General features: G+C 41.1%; 1 protein-coding gene across 1 annotated transcript in view; it reads left to right on the top strand.

Moving 5' to 3' along the window:
• The window catches only part of cadps2 (Ca++-dependent secretion activator 2), a 602,458-nt gene that overhangs the window by 495,836 nt on the left and 87,512 nt on the right, over window positions 1-19,110 (top strand). Inside the window, exons 21-22 of the mRNA XM_048607831.1 lie at window positions 1,853-2,008; window positions 16,238-16,385. Of these exons, the coding sequence (XP_048463788.1) occupies window positions 1,853-2,008; window positions 16,238-16,385 (304 nt within the window). The remainder of the gene's footprint in view (window positions 1-1,852; window positions 2,009-16,237; window positions 16,386-19,110) is intronic.

Below are 19,110 nucleotides of genomic sequence, written 5' to 3' on the forward strand. Positions count from 1 at the left end.
AAACTGTGTCTTGCTAAGCACCTGGTATTTTCAAGGTCAAAAGTCACACGGTACCAGATTATAGTCCAACAGGTTTATTTGAAATCACAAGCTTTTGAAGCACTGATCCTTGGACAGGTGAAGTGAAGAGAAGCACACACACACAGAATTTATGAGCAGAGAGATCAACAGATTGTACAAATAGTGTGATTGGAATGTCGACAGACCGAATAATAAGCCTCTACAGGTGATCAAAAGTCTCAGACGTTATGAGTATAGTGTCAGCAACTGAATAGCAAGTGAAGGGATGACCTAAGGTGGTGCTGGAAGCAAACCAAATGGCTGGAATAGCATGATAGGTATCAGAGTCACATGCCGAGGGTCTAACCAAAGTAACAAGTAATCCAAAACTGTACAAACTAATTAAGGTAGAGAGACCGTAACAAGTTATCAAGTTGATGGTGTCAAAACAGGACAGTAAGGAAGATTATACAGAATGGAACAGTGTGGTGGGGTTACATATAGCGCAACATGAACCTAAGATCATGGTTGAGTCTGTCTTCATGGGTACGCCATCTGACACTTTTGCCCACCTGCAGAGACTTATTATTTGGCCTGTCAACACTCCACTCACACCATTTCTATGATCTTTTGATCTCTCCGCCTATAAATTCTATGCCTGTGTGCTTCTCTTCACTTCACCTGATGAAGGATTTCAAACAAACCTGTTGGACTATAACCTGGTGTCGTGTGACTTCTGACCTGGTCCTCCCCAGTCCAACCCCGGCACTTCCACGTCATGGTAGTTTCAAGTTCTGCAGTAGAATGTGAATCAGGGATTAAGAGTGACTGCCATTTATGTGTACAAATTATAAAGATGTGTATGATTTTTTTCTTCTCTATAAACATTCCCGCCCTCTCCCCTAAAGGCATTGAGTCATTGCTGGGATATGGTTCGATAGGCACTGCATAGTCTCACTTATTTTGCATGTATAAACCTGGACAGGGAACTTAGTAGACTATTTGACCATATTTCACATAGCCAAGCCTGAACTCAACTTCACACAAATTCCAAATGCACTTCCAGCATCAGTATTTGATCAGTGACCTGGAAATGGAATCCCAGCCACCTGTTCCACTCCCTAACTTGGGGAGCTTTTGGTACTAATCTCAGCATCAGCTGGCTCAGCCCAAAGAGGGGAGCAAACCTTGGACCTTTTGATCATCAATTGATTTAAGCAACTGAGCCATCAGCAGTGTTTACTGTCAGTTTGTTGATGTGAATCTTCTTTGTTGGAAGGATATTTTTATCACTTATTTCCAATAGTCTTACTTCATAAAACTTGGCCAATAAATATTGAGCTGTTCTGAATTGTTATCATTTGTAACCATGTCTAAGACATGAACACTAATCAAGATAATTATAAAATTACCATTCCCATCAACTGTTTAATCCACAATAAAGGGCATTTCAGTCATATATCTGTTCAGCAATTCACCAATCACACTTTTGAATTCAAAACTCTTCAAGTTGTTATCACTGCTATATATATAAACTGCTTACCTTGGCTGCTCTGTTTATGTAATCTTCCATCAATCAGATGACATTGAGATAGACACTTGTTATCAATAACTAATGAAGAGGAACTACTTTTCTCCGTTCTATCTCAATCCCTTAGGCAAAAGGCAATGATAACAACCCTCACGTACCAAACTATTATCAATGACACCCCACGTATTGGATATCTATGTTTGTAGTGAATATTACTTCTCTGTTGTTGTTGTTAGTCTGTTTTGCTGTCTAATTGCTCTACATTGACATGGTCCATGAAACAAAAAGATACACATATCTCACCGTACTTTTCCACTTTAGGAATGGTTCTTCCACGTCTGAGGATCTCTTCTGGAAGTTAGATGCACTGCAGATGTTTGTTTATGATCTACATTGGCCAGAGCCTGAATTTTCCCAGCACTTGGACCAGAGACTCAAACTCATGGCCAGTGACATGATTGAAGCCTGCGTAAAAAGGTAAGTGCGGCTGTACAACTGGTGATACGAAATCTGTTCACAAAACAGTTTTGTGCCTTTCAGCTTTATTCGCTGAAGCATTACACTATCAAGATTATGGAATTGGTGGACACAATCCAGGGCCAGCATATGTTGCATATGGCTAAAAAGGCCACAATGGAACAACTGCCACTGGCATTATTTGCTTTGTTACAGGCGAAGTACAGCCTCAGCCATGATCCTAGAGACAGCTCGCTGTGAGGCACACCATGATTGGCCGACCAAGGTGGTGCCTAGATGCCAAAGATAACTCTGGGGAGGGAAGCAATTGAGTACAAGGTGTGCAAGTGTGGACTAGCAATAGCCTCCAGGAATATGCTCAAGCAAAATGGTTGTGTTACCTTATTGGTGGCTTTGAGGTTCCCAACAGTGACCACTGAATTGGCTACTGTACTCCAGAGAAAATTTCCCACTGTGATTGAAATGGCCAACGGGAACCACAAAAGGGTCTCAAATAAGCATTAGGCCTGACTTGGATAAGCCGTGAAACTAATGCCCATTTCACACGCGTTCACTGAATGTATACAATATACACGTTATTCTAGAATCACAGAACTGTTATGGTGCAGAAGGAGGTCATTCGTCCCAACGTGAATTCACCGATCTCTGAATAGGCATTATGACTTAGTGCCATTCTTCTACCCTTTACCCGTTACCCTGCGTATTATTTCTAATTAAATGAATGTCAAATATTCTCATGAATTCCTCAGTTTAACCTGCCTCCGCCACATTTCCAGGCAGTGCATTCCAGACTTGGATTAATTGCTGTGTGAAAATGTTTTTGTTGCATGACAATTGCTTCCTTTGCAAATTATTTTAAATCCATCATTCTCAAAACTTTTATGAGTGGGAACAGTTTCTCTGCTTCTGCTCTGTCCAGACCGCTCATGATTTTCAAAACTCTGCATTAATTTCTTCTTAACCTGCTCACACTATAAGGATTCTGAGATTTTCCTCGCCAAAAAAAAACAGTTCCCCTTCTCTTGTCTGTCTTCATAATTGAAGTATCCCTTCCCTGGAACCATTCTTCTGCACTCTGTCCAATGTGCTCACAGTCCTTTTATAAAGTGGGACCCAGAACTGTATATAATGCTCCAGCTCAGGTCAAACTATGTCTTATATAGGTTCAGCATTACCTCCCTTCTCCCATATTCTATGTTCTATTAAAGACTATTGTATGCTTTAATAACTGAGGTCACTACCTGTCCTGCTTTAAAGACTTACGTACATTTACATCCAGATCTTTCTGGTCTTGCACATCATTCAGAGCAGTACCCTTTCAATTATACTATCTGTTTTTATTTAATTTCTAACTAAAATGTATACCTCACACTTCTCTGCATTGAACCTCATCTGCTGCTTTTCTACACACTCCACCAACTTGTCAAAGTTCTTTTGAAGTTCTACACTGTCCTTACAGTTTACAGTGCTTCCAAGTTTTGTATCTTCTGCAATCTTTGAAATTGCACCCTGCACACCAAGATCTAGATTATTAATATACATCAGGAAAAGTAAGGATCCCATTACCAATTTCTGAGAACACATACTACAAATCTTCCTACAACCTGAAAAATACCCATTATTCTTGTTTCCCATCCCTCAGGCAATTTTGTTTCCATGTTCCTACTATCCTACTGTAACCTTTCTTACAAATCTGTTGTGTGACGCTGTATCAGGCATCTTTTGGAACTCCATCTGCAACACATCAACAGCATTGCCCTCATCAAACCTCTCTCTTCTCTCAAGTGGGGTTTGACAGACTTTTGATGCAGGGTGTGCATGTCCAGATCATATTGTTGTATTGGGTTCAACAGTGCCCATTTCACCTGGAAAACTGGTATTATCCAATTGAATTTCGAGGTAAATATACACAGTGCATTTCTTTCTTGGTAAGACCATAGATAATTTATGGTATTTGGTTGATGGGTTGTGAGGAAGAAAAATCACCATTGGGATTTAGGTGTTTTTGCTAAAGGGCAGTATGAGCATATGGATAAAACTTTTACAATTGTCGGTGAAATATTTAATTTTTTGTAACTAAGATGGTGCTGGAAAATGGTAACTTTGTACACTTGTCACTGTACTCTGGCACACGTGACGGTAAAATCTAATTCTAGTTCTGTTGACATTTCCTTGCTGAAAATTTTAACATACATTTTCTCCCCTATTCATCTGGATTTCCCAGACAACTGATTAACAATGGTAAGAGGATAAATTGACCTGTTACCCCGAATTTCAACTCTCGACAGTCTAATCTTATTGGATGTTGCACGTGATCGGAGGCAGAAGCCACATCTTTATCCAGATTTCATTTAAAAACTAAATGTTGAATCAGATTTTAAAATACCTTCATTTGGTTTCCTATTTTCTGTTGATATTCACGTTTCCAATAAGCCTTGAATTCTAATGACATAGTCAAGGAAACTTGCTGGAGAGTTATGGAAGCATATTTGAGATCAGCAGGTAGTCATTTAATCCAAGGTATTGCAGAAATCTTCTTATTTAAACTGTCGGCAGTGAGTCAGCTCTTTCTTACAGTCAGACTGAATAATTCCTCAGTGACTCTTCAAGTGGTGTCATTTGTCCTCCTCCTTTATGCAAAAACAAAGGGAAACAAGCCTTGGGTTTTTTAGGGATCCTGCTCACAGAGCTCCCTACTCAGAAATGATCAATATTGGTTTGTACATTCTGTGGAAGATTTCCATTCCCAGCTAGTTTTCATGATTCAAATTAAATATTTTACAGTCTCGTTTTAAAGAATAACACAAATGCATGAACCAACCTTTCCCACAACTATGCAAGTCCAGGAACATTCCACGCACGTACACAGTTAAAGGAAGTGCTTTGAGAGCACATGTGGTTGGTCCTGTGTTACAAATTATGTTTTGAATATCAAAAGCTGAACTATGTTATTTGAAAGATCAATTTTTCAGAATACTTTTTCTAAATCAGTTTTATAAAATGTTTTCCAAGTCATCTCAAAGTTTGATGAAGGTCTTTGTTCAAAAATGTTGATAATAGCATGTATATCTTTTGAAAATAGTTGCAATTTTCCTTTGCAGGAAAGAAGATAGCAACTAACCATATCTCTTTTGATTCTTGGGTTCTGCAAACCCTCTATTACATTGTTACATGACCATTCTTAATATGAGAGTCTGGTCTGTAAATATTGGAGGGATATATTTCCTTCTGCATGGAAATGGGGATATTGGATTATAACATAGCTGAACCTAACATTACCCACAAAATGAAGTTTCAATAAAAAGCCATATCAGTCACAAAACATTGACTCTATTTCCCTCTCCACAGACTTGCTGGCAGACTTGCTGAGTTAATCCAGTACTTGCAGTTTTTAGTTCAGATCTCTAGCTTTCACAGTACTTTGCTTTTAATTCACAGTAGAGAGCCTGCCTGTGAATGTACATTTCAAGAGGGATGCCAGAAAATTATCAGGGGCAGGACTTATGCTTGAGTACGTTTCCCGTTCTTTGTTAAGAAGTTGGGGGTCACAGAGATCAACCAAAGTGTCTTACAGATACCCCTGTTGAGCTTAATTTAACACGCATCAAATATTGCACTCAGATTATCTTGGTTTATATGGCCTTGGAATTATCGATATTGTGATACAAATCTTCACAAAGCTACAGTTTATAAGAAAAATAAACTTGATGAAGAAGCATATTCAAGTAAACTAAGCTGTGTTTTATGAAGCAAGTTGAAGCTATTTTCCCCCCTTGGATGTGGCAACAAAGGAAAAATGCTGTCTCCAGGGAATATAATCCTTTCAGTTGCAGTTCCATAAACCTGTTTAAAGAATAATAATCACAGCTGTTGAGAGAGAGTGACAGGTTAATGAAAGCCTTGGGTTTCTGGGCCTGGGTTACGTGTGTATGAAAGGTATTTGTTTCTGTTATTCTGGCACATTGAGCTTCCCTGATAGCTCAGCAAGTTAATCCAGTGAGTAGTTGAGAGCCTTACAGACTAGAAAGCTGACAGATTGGATCCCTGGTCCATGAGAGTAGAAAAGGAATATGGAATGAAGGATAAAATGGGGCATTAAAAAAATCTATTTTCAGTATAACTACTGTGAGAGGCATCTTGGTATGTGAGTCATTGGCGCTATTTTGCAGTACAGCAAGAATTAGGAAGGCAAATGGAAAGTGGTCAATCATGACGGAAATGAATATAAAACGGGAATGTTTTGCTGCAGTTGTATGGATCATTCTTGAGATGATATCTGGAGCACTTTGAGCAGTTCATGTCTCCTTACTTGAAAATGGATAGAATAGCATGAAAGGCATTTAAAGAAGGTTCACTGAACTGATTCCTGGGATGAAGGTTGGAAATGTTGCACCAGCATTCATTGGAATTTGGAAGAATAAAAGGTGATCTTATTGAAACATGAAGGGAATTGACAGTGTGAATTATGAAAGGATGTTTCCTTATGTGGGACAGACCAAAATGGTAGGACACGTTTTCTATCCAAGTTACTCCCATTTAAGATGGAGATAAGGGGAATTTTTTTTCACCTCTGGGGGTAGTTTGTTGTTTGATTAAATTCTCTTCTTCGGACACCAGTGGAGACTGGGTCACTGAATATTTTAATACAAATTTAGTTATTCATGACTAACAAGAGGCACAAAGAGTTTTGGAGGTAAGCAGTGACATGGAATTGAGGCCACGAACAGATCAGATTATTGAATAACAGAGGACCAAATATTCCACATCTGCTCGTACCTCACAATACGTATATTTGTAAGAGAATCCATCGAAATGTTGAAATACAAGAGCATTTGAGACTGAGGATGAACCAAAATGCATAAAATGTCTGAATGATTACTTCTGCCATGAAGTGTCATGAGCAGTGTTTCAAAAGAATTAACCCAAGCAAAACCGTTGACTTTGATAGATATGTGATCGAAGCAGTAGACAGGCTGAAAAGGCTGAAGACCCAGAGGTAGTTGGTATTCATTTGAGAGAGCTGTGAGAGATGAGTAAAGAAACTTCTGGCCACTGATGATCAACATGAGAGAGAATGACTGGACATTGGCTGGAACGACATGGTGGCTCAGTGGTTAGCACTGCTGCCTCACAACACCTGGTTCACTTCCACCCTCGGATGACTATCTGTGTGGAGTTTGCACGTTCTCCTGTGTCTCTGTGGGTTTCCTCCAGGTTCTCCGGTTTCCACCCACAGACCAAAGATGCGCAGGTTAGGTGGATTGGCCATGGGATGTGCAGGGTTATAGGACTGGGGAGGTGGGATACTCTTCGGAGGATCCGTGTTGACTCGATGGGCCGAATGGCCTGCTTCCACACTGTAGGGATTCTATGTCTGGCTACCAGTGTATTGAAGACAGGCTAATGTGTGCTGCTCATATTGATAAAAATGGAAACAAAACAGATGTACATAATTATAGACACATTAGTCTTAATTCCATTTCACAGGAATTATGGAATTGTTAACTGAAAGTAAACTCTTATAATAGTAAAAAGCAAGCATTATGGATTCATAAAAGGAAGATACTTCTAATCACCCTTTGCCATTTTTTTCACAGAAGTGGCAACCCAACCAGGCTGCGTGAATGCCTGTATTGTGTTTTACCGAAATAAATTTATCATGATGCCGTTGAGAGAGTTCGGAATTCTTCATAGCTTAAAGTTCAACATGTCCCAGAAATAAACTCAATAGAATATTGAACAACTTAGCTCAGCCAGTACAGTTCAAGTCAGAAGAAGTCATGATGCACGTGTACAGCGCTTTATATCACTTTGGGCAATGCATCTAGCTCTGGCTGCCAACACAAGGCAGATAGTTAATGTTGAAGGCTGTGCAGTGTGTGTGTTGACACTCAGTCAGTGCCGATCAGCTCCTGATCTAATTACAGCCTTGGTTCAAAATGGGCAAAAGAACCGAATTCCAGAGGTGAAATGAGAGTGACAGCCCTGTCTTCAAGACCACATTTGCCTGCATATGGCCCTTAAAAAAAATTAAAGTCAATGGGAATCAGGGAGAAAACTCCACTGGTTGGAACCAGTATCTATACAAATGAAAATAGTTGTGGTTGTTGGCTGTCAGTCATCACAAATCCAGGACATCTCTTAAGGAGTTCCTCGTGATAATCCTCAGCCCAACCATCTTCAGCTGCTTCATTAATGACCTTCTGTCCATCGTAAAGTCAGATGTGGGGATGTTCACTGATGATTGCACAAAGTTCAGCACCATCCACACCTCCACAGGTACTGAAGCAGTCCATGGCCAAATGCAGCAAGACCTGGACAATATCCAGGTTCGAGCTGACAAGTGTGGTGTTTGTTCCACACGAGTGTCAGCTAATGATGATCATCCCTTCACATTCATTGATGTTACTATCATTGAACACCAAACTATCAATATCCTGGGAGTTACCACCTGACCAGAAACTGAATTGGATTTGCGTATAAATACTTGGCTACAAGAGCAGGTCAGAGGCTAGGAATTCTGTAGTAAGTAAGTCATCTCTTCACTCCCGAAAGCCTGTCTGCTATCTAGAAGGCACAAGTCAGGAGTGTACTGGAATACTGCCCACGCACCTAGATGAATACAATATCAACAAGCTTGACACCATCCAGTGCAAAGCAGTCCTCTTAGTTGGCACCACATTCACAAACATCCAAACCTTCCATCACCAATGCATGGTAGCACCAGTGTCTACAAGATAGACTGCTTTAATTTAGCAAGTGCCCTTAAACAGCATTTTACAAACCAACAACTACTACATCTAGAAGGAGAAGGGCAGCAGATACTTGGGAACATCACCACAGACAAGTTTCCCTCTAAGCCACTCATTATCCTGACATGGCAAAATATGGGTATTCCTTTAGTGTTGTTGGGACAAAATCTGGAACTCCCTCACTTGGGAGTACCTACACCAAATGGAGTGCAGTGGTTTAAGAAAACAGCTCACTACCACCTTCTCAAAGGTGACTGGAGTTGAGGAATAAATGCTGCCTATGCAGTGATGTCCATATCCCCTGAATGAATGAAAATGGTCGATCCCTAATGTCAAAATCCTGAATTAGGAGAAACTTGAGCTTTTCATAGTGAAGGCTAAATGTTATAAGCTGTGATCTTAAAGACATATAAAGTCAGTTAAGATGATGGAAATGGTAAAAATATAATATTAGTTTAAGTTAAATCATGACAATAGAACAAGGTGACATTGTCCTAAGTTATATGCCCTCCACTTCCAGTGCAGATTGACAGCTGATTTGGGGGTGGGAAGATGTAAAACTGGCATGACGGCCCCAATGGTGGATATAACACTGGCACATTTCCTCCTGGGCTTTACCTGCATCAGGTAACCTGCTCATCTATGGGCCAACTGCATTCTATATGTGGTTGATTAATGGCCTTCAGGACCTCCTAGATGGTGAAACGTGGCAAAGTTTCTGTGGGCTGAGGGCTAGCCTCCTATTTCGTCACTTTGTGCACATGGAAGACACCCAAGGAAGTTCCAGATAGTTTTACTTAACCTGTCCAGAGTGGTCATTACACATCTCTGGAGCAGGCAGCTCCATATCTATATGACTTGAGTCTGGGTCTCCTGCTTCAGAGGTAGGGAGACTACCAGTGCCCCACAAGAATCCCTCCTAAGGAACTTCTCCCTACACCCCACCCCCATCTACAATTTCCTCCATGCTGATCTCCAGGACAGGCTGAGACCACCGAATCTATGTAAAAATCTGGCCACCCGATTTCAACTCGCAAAAGGTACATTTTGAATTGATATTGAGAGTTTCATCCTGACTTACAGAATGACCAGTGTATAAAATAGATTTCCACGTAGAGTGGTGGAGGCGATAACTCTGGAAATATTTAAGAAATAGTAGAACTCTAGGAACTTTTTGGTAGGTTAATTAAGATGGGCTGAATGGCCTTCTACATTGGTATCTCCGTTACATAGTGTCACTGCAGCCAAATACTCTGTCAACAGACAAGAAAAGGCGTCATCAGCAAGGTTTACAATGATTGTGGAAAGGGGATGTGGGGTTGCAGTATAGCTGACACTAATGTTGTTTGTACCTGGCATCCATGAGTGGGCATGCCATTTCAAGAGGCTGACCAAAAAACTGACCAGGAGGAGGCAGCATACTTGGTTACATTCTCCTCCCGTCTTAGCAACTCACTGAAGAAAGCATCAATGCTTTTTGAGAGAAAAGCAATTTAGCAAGGAAACGTGCAGCAGTTCAAAAGTACAAGTTAGAAAACAGTCTTTTTTTTTTGCCCTTGTTTTATTGTCTCTACACATTATGCAGCATTCCTAAGAGTAGGTTGGCAATCTGTTCTGTGAATGTTTCTGCTGCTGCAGTGAGAGTAGCTGTAGCGATTATAATAAGGTCAGCCAGGTGGCTCTCATAGAAACAAGTTCCCTGATTGAGGATGTTAATCTGGTCCAAACAGGGAGCTCTGGCTAACAGATAAGAACAGGAGTGTCGGGCATCCTGCTGACTCTGAGACCTGGCTCTGAAGGAGCTGGATCAGTGTTAAGGATGCTCCACGTGTAAATAAAGGATGACTTGGTGATGGGATACTGGTCTCTGTGGAGTTATTTCAGTGGTGGTGACAGAAAAGCACACTGCTGAAGAAATTTGCTTGCAACAGTTGTCTCAGAGTTGGGGCAAATGTTTCTGGCATCATGCTATTATTTGCAAAGCTTGACTAATTCGATCCTGCTATCAAAGAATGGGCCTGGTGTGTGGAAAGAATTTGGAAAAATGACATTAGAGCACATGGAAAGCAACGAATCATTCTCTTAACAGCTTGTGGGCCCACAGCTTTTATGGTTATTAGGAGCCTAACTTTCCCTGAGGCACCAGATGTTAAAACCTTTCAAGAGTTGACGGATTTAGTTAAGGAATGTTACAACCCCAAGCCTCCTCTAATTCTGAGATGCTATTGGTTTTACTTGGCAATTCGAGAACCGGGGGAATCCATATCGGGATTTTTGACTCGGTTAAGATGGCTGGCAGAGGCATGTGACTTTGGTTTAACCCTTAATGAGATGCTGAGAGAATGTTTGGTATGTGGGATGAATGATGTGACCATGCAAAAGTGGACTGGTTTGATGATTCCTTCACTTTCTAGCCTCCTGATTTCTACCTCTGCTTTTGCCTGTAAGGCAAGTGGCAGTGGGCAGGCCTTGCAGAATCATGGAATTACTTCCTAGTCAACTTGCAAGGTGGCCTTGTCTCCTCTGACAGCCCCTAGACCTGAAACCCAACTGGAATTCAAACGGGCACTACAACTGGTTTTATCATTGGAAAATGTGGCAAGTGGAACATATGAGTAACAGGGTATTCTGATGGAAGGGGACACCCTTACCCTGAGCTTGGGGAACACCACATGAGTGAAGGGAATTGCATACCCTCACTCAGGACATAACCTGAATAGAGGGACTGTAGGTTAACCCACAGCAAAACCCCAAAACAAAGCCAAACCTCGACCAGATGGTTAACGTTTTCTTCAGGATCCGGGCCGGCCTGCCATTTTGCTGCAGGTATGTGGACTCAAGAGAGCAAAAGAGTCCCGTTAGACCTAAATTGAGTATGAGAATTCATAGGCTGGTGTCCAGGAGAATGCACACTCTGGAAAGCCCACCTACACCTGGTTTGGAACAGTTCAATTGCTTAGCAACATACAAATCAGAACCATTCAATATAAAAATCTGGTTAAATGGTCACCCTGTTCCAAAGGAGGTTGATACTGGTGCGGCCGTTTCAGAGATCGCAGAACCAGTCTTTAACAAAATTCACTCTGGACAACAACCCTTGGGTTTGTGCAAGACCTCGGCTAGACTGAGAACCTATACTGAGGAACCTTTACAGATTAAAGGTACAACTTCGATTCTGGTCTCTTATGAGAAGCAGCTGGTTACCACTGGTTGTGGTATAAGGCTTGGGCCCAAGCTTGATGGCGTGAAATTGGTTGAGAAAGATTCGCCTAGACTAGCTCACATTCTTCAATTAGAAAATGGCTGCCTGAGTGGAGTCCTAATTAAATACCTGGAAGCTTTTCAAGAAGGCCTAGGGGCTATCAGAGAAGACAAGGCCACCTTGCAAATTGACTAGGGAGTAAGTCCATGATCCTGCAAGGCCCACCCAGTGCCATTTGCCTTATGGGCAAAAGTATAGGCAGAAATCAGAAGGCTGGAAAGTGAAGGAATCATCAAACCAGTCCAGTTTGCAGAATGGGCAGCACCATTTGTACCGATTATGAAGCCTGACAGGTTGGTTCACCTTTGTGGGAATTTTAAACAATCGGTAAACTGCTTTACTCAGCTGGATAAATACCCAATCTCTTGTATAGAGGATTTATACGCAATGCTGGTATGGGACTGTCCTTCACAAAGCTGGACATGAGCCGTGCATACTTGCAGTAGCAGTTAGATGAGGATTCCCAGAAGTAAGCTGCAATTAATACCCATAAGGGTTTGTACTAATATATGAGACTGACATTTGGGGTATCGTCTTCCTGTGGTGTTTTTCTGTGGATGATGAAGAGTGTTTTACAAGGTCTACCCCAGATCGCCATTTATCTAGATGACGTGCTAATACCAGGGAAGACCAATAAGGAGCACTTAGAGGACTTGGACATAGTCCTTAGATGTTTCTCCCAGGTGGGTTTGTGCCGTAGAAGGGAAAAAATGTGTTCCAGGCACCCCACGTGACCCACTTGGGCTACAGAGTCAACGAGTCACCCGTTGGAAGATAAAGTGAGGGTGATCAAAAGTGCCCTGGTTCCTACATCTATACCAGAGATTAGGTCTTTCCTTGGGCTGCTGAATAATGACAGGAAGTTCATACATAACCAACCTCCATCCTGGCCCCTTTGCATCAACTTTTAAAAAAGGGTCAGCCTTGAAAATGGTTGCATAGCCGAGCCATAGCTTTCAGGGAAGTGAAGAAACAGCTATTATCCTCCAGGTGTTGACACACAATGATCCCAAGTGAGATCTGGTATTGACATGTGATGCATCCTCCTTCAGTATCGGGGTAGTGTCAGCTTATAGGTGGCCTAATGGAGGGGAACGCCCAATAGCATATGCATCCAGGATTTTGATTGATGCAGAGCGAATATATGCCCGATCAAGAAGGAAGGTTTTGCAGTCATATTTGGAGTCTGGAAGGTCCACCAATACCTTTATGAACATAAATTTGTAATAATAGCGGGCCAGAAACCCCTGCTCGGTCTACTTAAAGAGAACAAGGCAGTGCTACCCGTAGTTTCAGGCCAAATTCCGTGGAGGGCTCTAATACTAAGTGCATATAATTACAAGTTGGAACATGTCTGGGAGGCCAAGTAGCAAATGCTGATGCATTGAACCACCTCCCACTGGCAGATACACCACCGCTGGTACCACCACTGGAAAAGTCTTTTGGACCCCCTTCTAGTCACAGCTGACAATATCAGACTTTGGACACAGAAAGATCCAGTCCTGGCATAACTGAAACAGCTGGTGGTGATGGGGGAGCCTTAAGGGCCATCACAATCAGAATTGAAACCTTTTTGCACCCAGAGACACCAGATGACAGTAGAGCACGGCATTTTATTTCAGGGAGCAAGAGTGTTTGTCCTGAGCAAATTTTGTCACTCAATACTGGGTGAACTCCTCCAGGATTATCCAAGGGTTTCCAAAATGAAAATATTGGTGAGATGTTATGTCTGGTGGCTGGGATTTGATGCAGATATAGCCATATTGGTGGGGCAGTGCCCAGAGTGCCAGCAAGGATAAAATTACTGCTAATCGCACCTCCACATTGCTGGGAATGGCCAGGTAAACCCTGAACTTGGTTACATATTGAGTATGCAGGGCCTTTCATGGACTCAATATTCTTAGTCATTGTGGACGTGCCACTCAAAGTAGCTGGACATGCATAGAGTTCATTCATCAAACATGGGGATGATAGAAAACTGTGCAGTGTCTTTTGCAATACATGGACTCCTGGTTTGTTGGTCACAGATAACAGGCCATCATTTACCAGCAGGGAATTTGAGTATTTCCTTAAGTTGAACGATATTCTACATATCAGGACATCTCCAAACCATCCATCATCCAATAGTCAGGCAGAAAGAGCAATCCAAAGTTTGAAGGCAGGCTTAAAGGAACAGCCGACAGATTCGCTAGATGCCAAACTGTCCCAGTTCTTATTTGATTATAGGAGCACCCTTCCTGAGACTACAGGGATAGCTCCAGCAGAGTTGCTACTGGGGAGAAGACTCCACACCAGGTTAAATCTGTTCTTCCCAGACCCAATAGGAAGGATGTGAAACGGCATCAAGAACACCAATGCCGAACATAAGACTCCACTAAGCAAGAGAGACAGTTTACTTCAGGGGATGAAGTTTGTTGTAGCAATCACCAGAATGACCCTGAATGGGGTAAAAGACATGGTCAACATGAGGTCAGGACCATTCATGTATAAAGATTGGGTAGGTGTGATGGTCCTGAACAAGCACATGGACCATATGAAAGCTGCAAACTCCCAAACGGTGTGGGAGCAAAATGTGCTCATCCCCTTGACTGACTTTCCAACTGTTCTGGAAGCCATGGGTTCTCCCTCTCTGCAAAGCATTGAAGATACCTCAGAATCCAAGATGGACATGGCAGATGCCACCGTCTCGATGCCTTTGCTACCTGAAGAAGAGAATGAATTTCTTCCAAGACAGTCTGGGCACAAGAGGCAAGTTACTGCATGTTAAACGCCATCCGTTTCAGAGGCAGAGTTAGAGGAACCTGACCTGGGTGCTGTAGCGCCCCTAGGAGGAGGGAGGAGCTACAAAAAGAAAAGATCCAGCCTATGTCCTCAGGTTTGGAAGGGCAGGGATGTAGTGATTGTAACGAGGTCAGCCAGGTGGACCTCATAGAGTAAGAGATCTCTGATTGGCCCAGATTAACAGTTTCAATCAGGGAGCTCTGGCTGACGGGTAAGAACAGAAACGTCAGAGGTTCTGTTCACTCTGAGAGCTGACTAAATGTCAAGGACTGTCCATGTGTAAATAAAGTGTAACTTGGTGATGGGCTACCGGCATCTATGGAGTTATTTCAGCAGCCACTGGAGTTGTGCAACAGCAGCTTGGGGACAATGTCCACATTGAAACCTGATTGAAGACAGTTGGTTCTAATTGAGGGAATCCTTCTGAGACACTAACAGGTGGCAGAGTGTCAACCAATCTCCCGTTCAGCACGCCAGCAGTAATGCCTATCTGTTGCCAACTGAGTTTGGCAGCAGCTTTGACAGCTGTAAAGGGACCAGAGAAACAAAATAATTAAAACAGAATAAACAGAAATTAAATGAATTTAAATAATAGAATCTACTTGTAACTGTCTTGCACATAATTCAAAATAACAGGCAATTTAACAGATACGAATGTTAAATTTCATCCTTCCAATCTGCTCTAAGTCTCTGTGATGCCATTAATTGCCTACGTTACAGTGTGGGTTGAGTTTGGTATGTTTATTAATATCTTTACTTTTGGAAGAATTTTCTTTCAATCACTAACACATACTTAACCATACCACAGGGGAGCACATACATGTAAATATTAGAAAGAGGAAATGTTTCATAGGTTCACTATGACTGAAATCAGTTATTTTTGTCAAACATGGACTGAAGTGTTTCATTTCTTTATTGATCATACAAGAAGAATTCAACCCTGCAAAATTTATTTTACCAAGAATAGTATGTTTTAGGGTAGTTGGAAGCATTATCAATAATAAAAGATGTTTAATCCTTATAATGTAGTTTAACATATTGGAGCCTCAATGTGCAATGACTTGATTTCATTTTACTTGGTCAACTCAGCTGCATCCCAATGGGTGATACAAAGTGAGTGGCACAATAGTGAGTCTGAAAAAGGCCTGTAATTTGTTCAGTTTTCCCATGGGACAACTCATAGTACCTTTAGTGGAGGTCTGGAAACAGGCTGCCATGTAAAAGAATATGTCTGGTGTGTGGAGCAGTAAATTTAGATATAAGCCCACCATCTTTATAAATGGAGATTTGGGTTATCATAACTGATTTTAAGTGTGTTTCCCTGCATCAGTTTGCTTGCATATTCCTAATTCTTTGACTATGAGCAGTTTAGCAGCAACTATTTACCAGCAGCAATCATATCTGAAAGACTGCATTTTTATTTCTATTAAACAGAACAAGAGTTGCATTTGAAGTCAAGTTACAAAAAATGAACAAGTCAACAGATTTGCGTGTTCCTTCTTCTGTCTGTACCATGATCAATGTGCTCGTGGACGCCAAGAAACAGTCTACAAAACTGTGCATTTTAGAAGGTGCACAAGAGGTAGGCATTAACTTTATTCATTATTTCACTTCTCTTTGTATTTTCCACTGTTAATGCATTGATTGCTTGACTTTTTTTTTAAAGAAGCTTTTTTCACTGGAATTTAGTTTGACAAATGTTTCAAAAGTCATTTTATTTTAAAGCATTGACTTTTCATCTGAAGCTGCTACCATCCGTTCCACCATAAAGCCCCAATCAGTTGTCTAACAACACCTTGTGTTCTGGGTTTGTTTCCTGACATTTAACTTTCCATAGAAATGCTTAATGTGAAATCAGGACTTTATCCTTTCGTCTGCTTTAAATAGAAACTACAAATAAGAAACTGGATTTGGTGTGATCTCACAATAGACATCATTCTTCACACGGCAAAAGAAATGTCACGGATAATTTGAAGTTGTACAGTCAAAAAAGATTGCATTTCCAATTGTTATGATCTCGGTGGAGATTGGTAACATAGAAAAAGAAGAAATCCAAAATCCCAATTATTTAGTGAAAAATTGAAGTCACAAGTTTCCATGGTTTAAAACAAAAGAATTTTTAATATAAAGGAGTCAAACAAAGCAAATGCAAAATATTATGTTGTAAATTCTGAAACACTCTCATTCAAAACCAGTTTTAGTTAAATGGGCAAATTATTGTCAATTATAAATAATAAATTAAACATTAAACATTAGATGACAAATACAACTAAGGCACATCTTAAGAATTGGCACAGCAGCCCAGTCAACATTACATCTCTATCACAAAGTCCTTCTAAATTCTATCTGTCTCACAAAGAATTTCAGTTGCTCCTCTTCTAGGATTTAGCGTGATCCTCAGCCAACAACAGCACACAACCAATCTACGCTCCACCGATGTGTTTTTCACCAAAAATGGTTCATACCTGCAGAGCCTTTTCGACTCTGTTTGCAGTAGTCTGATGTCGTGGATCAGATGCCTCCGATGCTATGTTCAGATAGCTGAACCATCTGCAGCAACAGTATGCTTTCAGATTCTGTATCTAGACTCCATTTTCTTAAGCTTGCCTGTTCTGCACCATAAGGTCACTAACTGAGTTCAGATGGCTCACTGTCTTTTTATAGATTTTCATTCATGTTCAGTCTTACCAGAGATTTGGTTGCCATTCTTAGTTTCCATAGAAACTGAAAGGCCTTTGCTGTTTCCCTTTTCAGTTAAGGTCTACCTCAAAAAATACAAACTTTGAAATTACCCATTTCATCACACAATGAAATTAAAGAAAATATCTTAATTATTTTTCTATCTTAACCTTTTTCTGAAAGCCTTATACAATTTGTCAAACAACAAATTGATATGAAGTAAAACTAGAAAAAGTGCAATGCATTATCTCACTATTAGCATTCATTGGTGAAGTGAATGTGGATTTCAAATGTATTTATTCAAATTAACAATTAATTAGTTGAATACATGTTAGAAAATATTTTGCAGTATTTACTAAGTGAACTGTTTATATGATTGAATGCTTTCTCCCATTATTGCAACAAAACATAGGGATTGATTGGTTAGGATCAGCTTCTGGTTTTCTGGCAGATAGGAATCGAGCTGAAAAGGGTTGTTATCAGGTCCTATTCATCCCATGCTTGATTTCCAATTCTCAGCCATGCTGTGTGAATAAAGTTTCAAGTGGGAACGAACTCACCTTCCACAGGCGGAGAAAGAAAGGAGGGAGACATGGACACATGTTATAATGACTCAGTTCAAAACAGCATTGCTGTGCGGGTTGGTATCTGATGAAAGTATTCTCTGTCTCAGACGGAGTGAGAGCCAGGGAAATTACAAAAAGATATGCTTTTCTTTTCCCGAGCAATGTAGTTTATGGCCTTTCTAGTTTACAAATCCATTTGAAATTTGAATAACAGTATGGTTTCTTGGGTGTATTGTCATCTTTTGAAAATATACTTCCATCAGGGACAATATCGATCCTGTCTCTGATTGTCTGAGATTGTCCCGCTTGCCTGCAAGATTTTTTCAAAGCCAGCCCAATAAGAGGTTCCAATTCGGAGCTCTGTCCAATCAAGAAGGGTGGGCAGGTTCCTGAGGAACAATCAAAGGGCCTGAAGCTTTGCAAGGTTGAAAGCAACTTTGGGAGAGGTGAGCAGTGTACAGATAGCAAGGAGAGTGTGAGGGCACCTCATAATGGGGGTGCCGAATGAGGCGAGCATCAATATCAAAACTAAAGCTGGGTAGGCTTCTTGAGCAGAGGAGCACATCCTCCTGTGGATTAATTTGTGCTGTGGTTGAGGCCCATTCTATCAGGAACATCATTGAGGCATGAGTCCAATTCTACTGTGCACCCAGTGCCTCAACTGAGTTGCCAGGATCAGCACTCAAAAGGAGACGGCTAGGAGGATCCTCGAGCAGCATTCCTAAGCTCCTGTTGTCCTTACAGTTGGTAATTACTGACTATCCGTCACTGTCAGACAGGGACTGATCCTATCACTCACCAGTTTCTCGAAGATCACCCAGAGACAGGAATGTGGCAGCCTGTTGAACAGATGTTGACCTTTCATATTTTGTTCCCAATCCCATCTCCATTCCTTCTTTGCTGGTGTGATAAGATTGCATCCATTAACTTTGGTGTTCTTGGGATGTTCGTTATGGAGAAGTGATTGTCTCCCCAATGTGAGATTTAAACGTTATTTATTTCTTTTGCTTATATCGTCATTGGATCAGAATAAATGTATTTCATTTAAGTTCTCTCATTTAG

This window comes from Rhincodon typus, chromosome 18 (genome assembly GCF_021869965.1).
Source record: "Rhincodon typus isolate 14 chromosome 18, sRhiTyp1.1, whole genome shotgun sequence".
In the NCBI taxonomy this organism is placed as follows: domain Eukaryota; kingdom Metazoa; phylum Chordata; class Chondrichthyes; order Orectolobiformes; family Rhincodontidae; genus Rhincodon; species Rhincodon typus.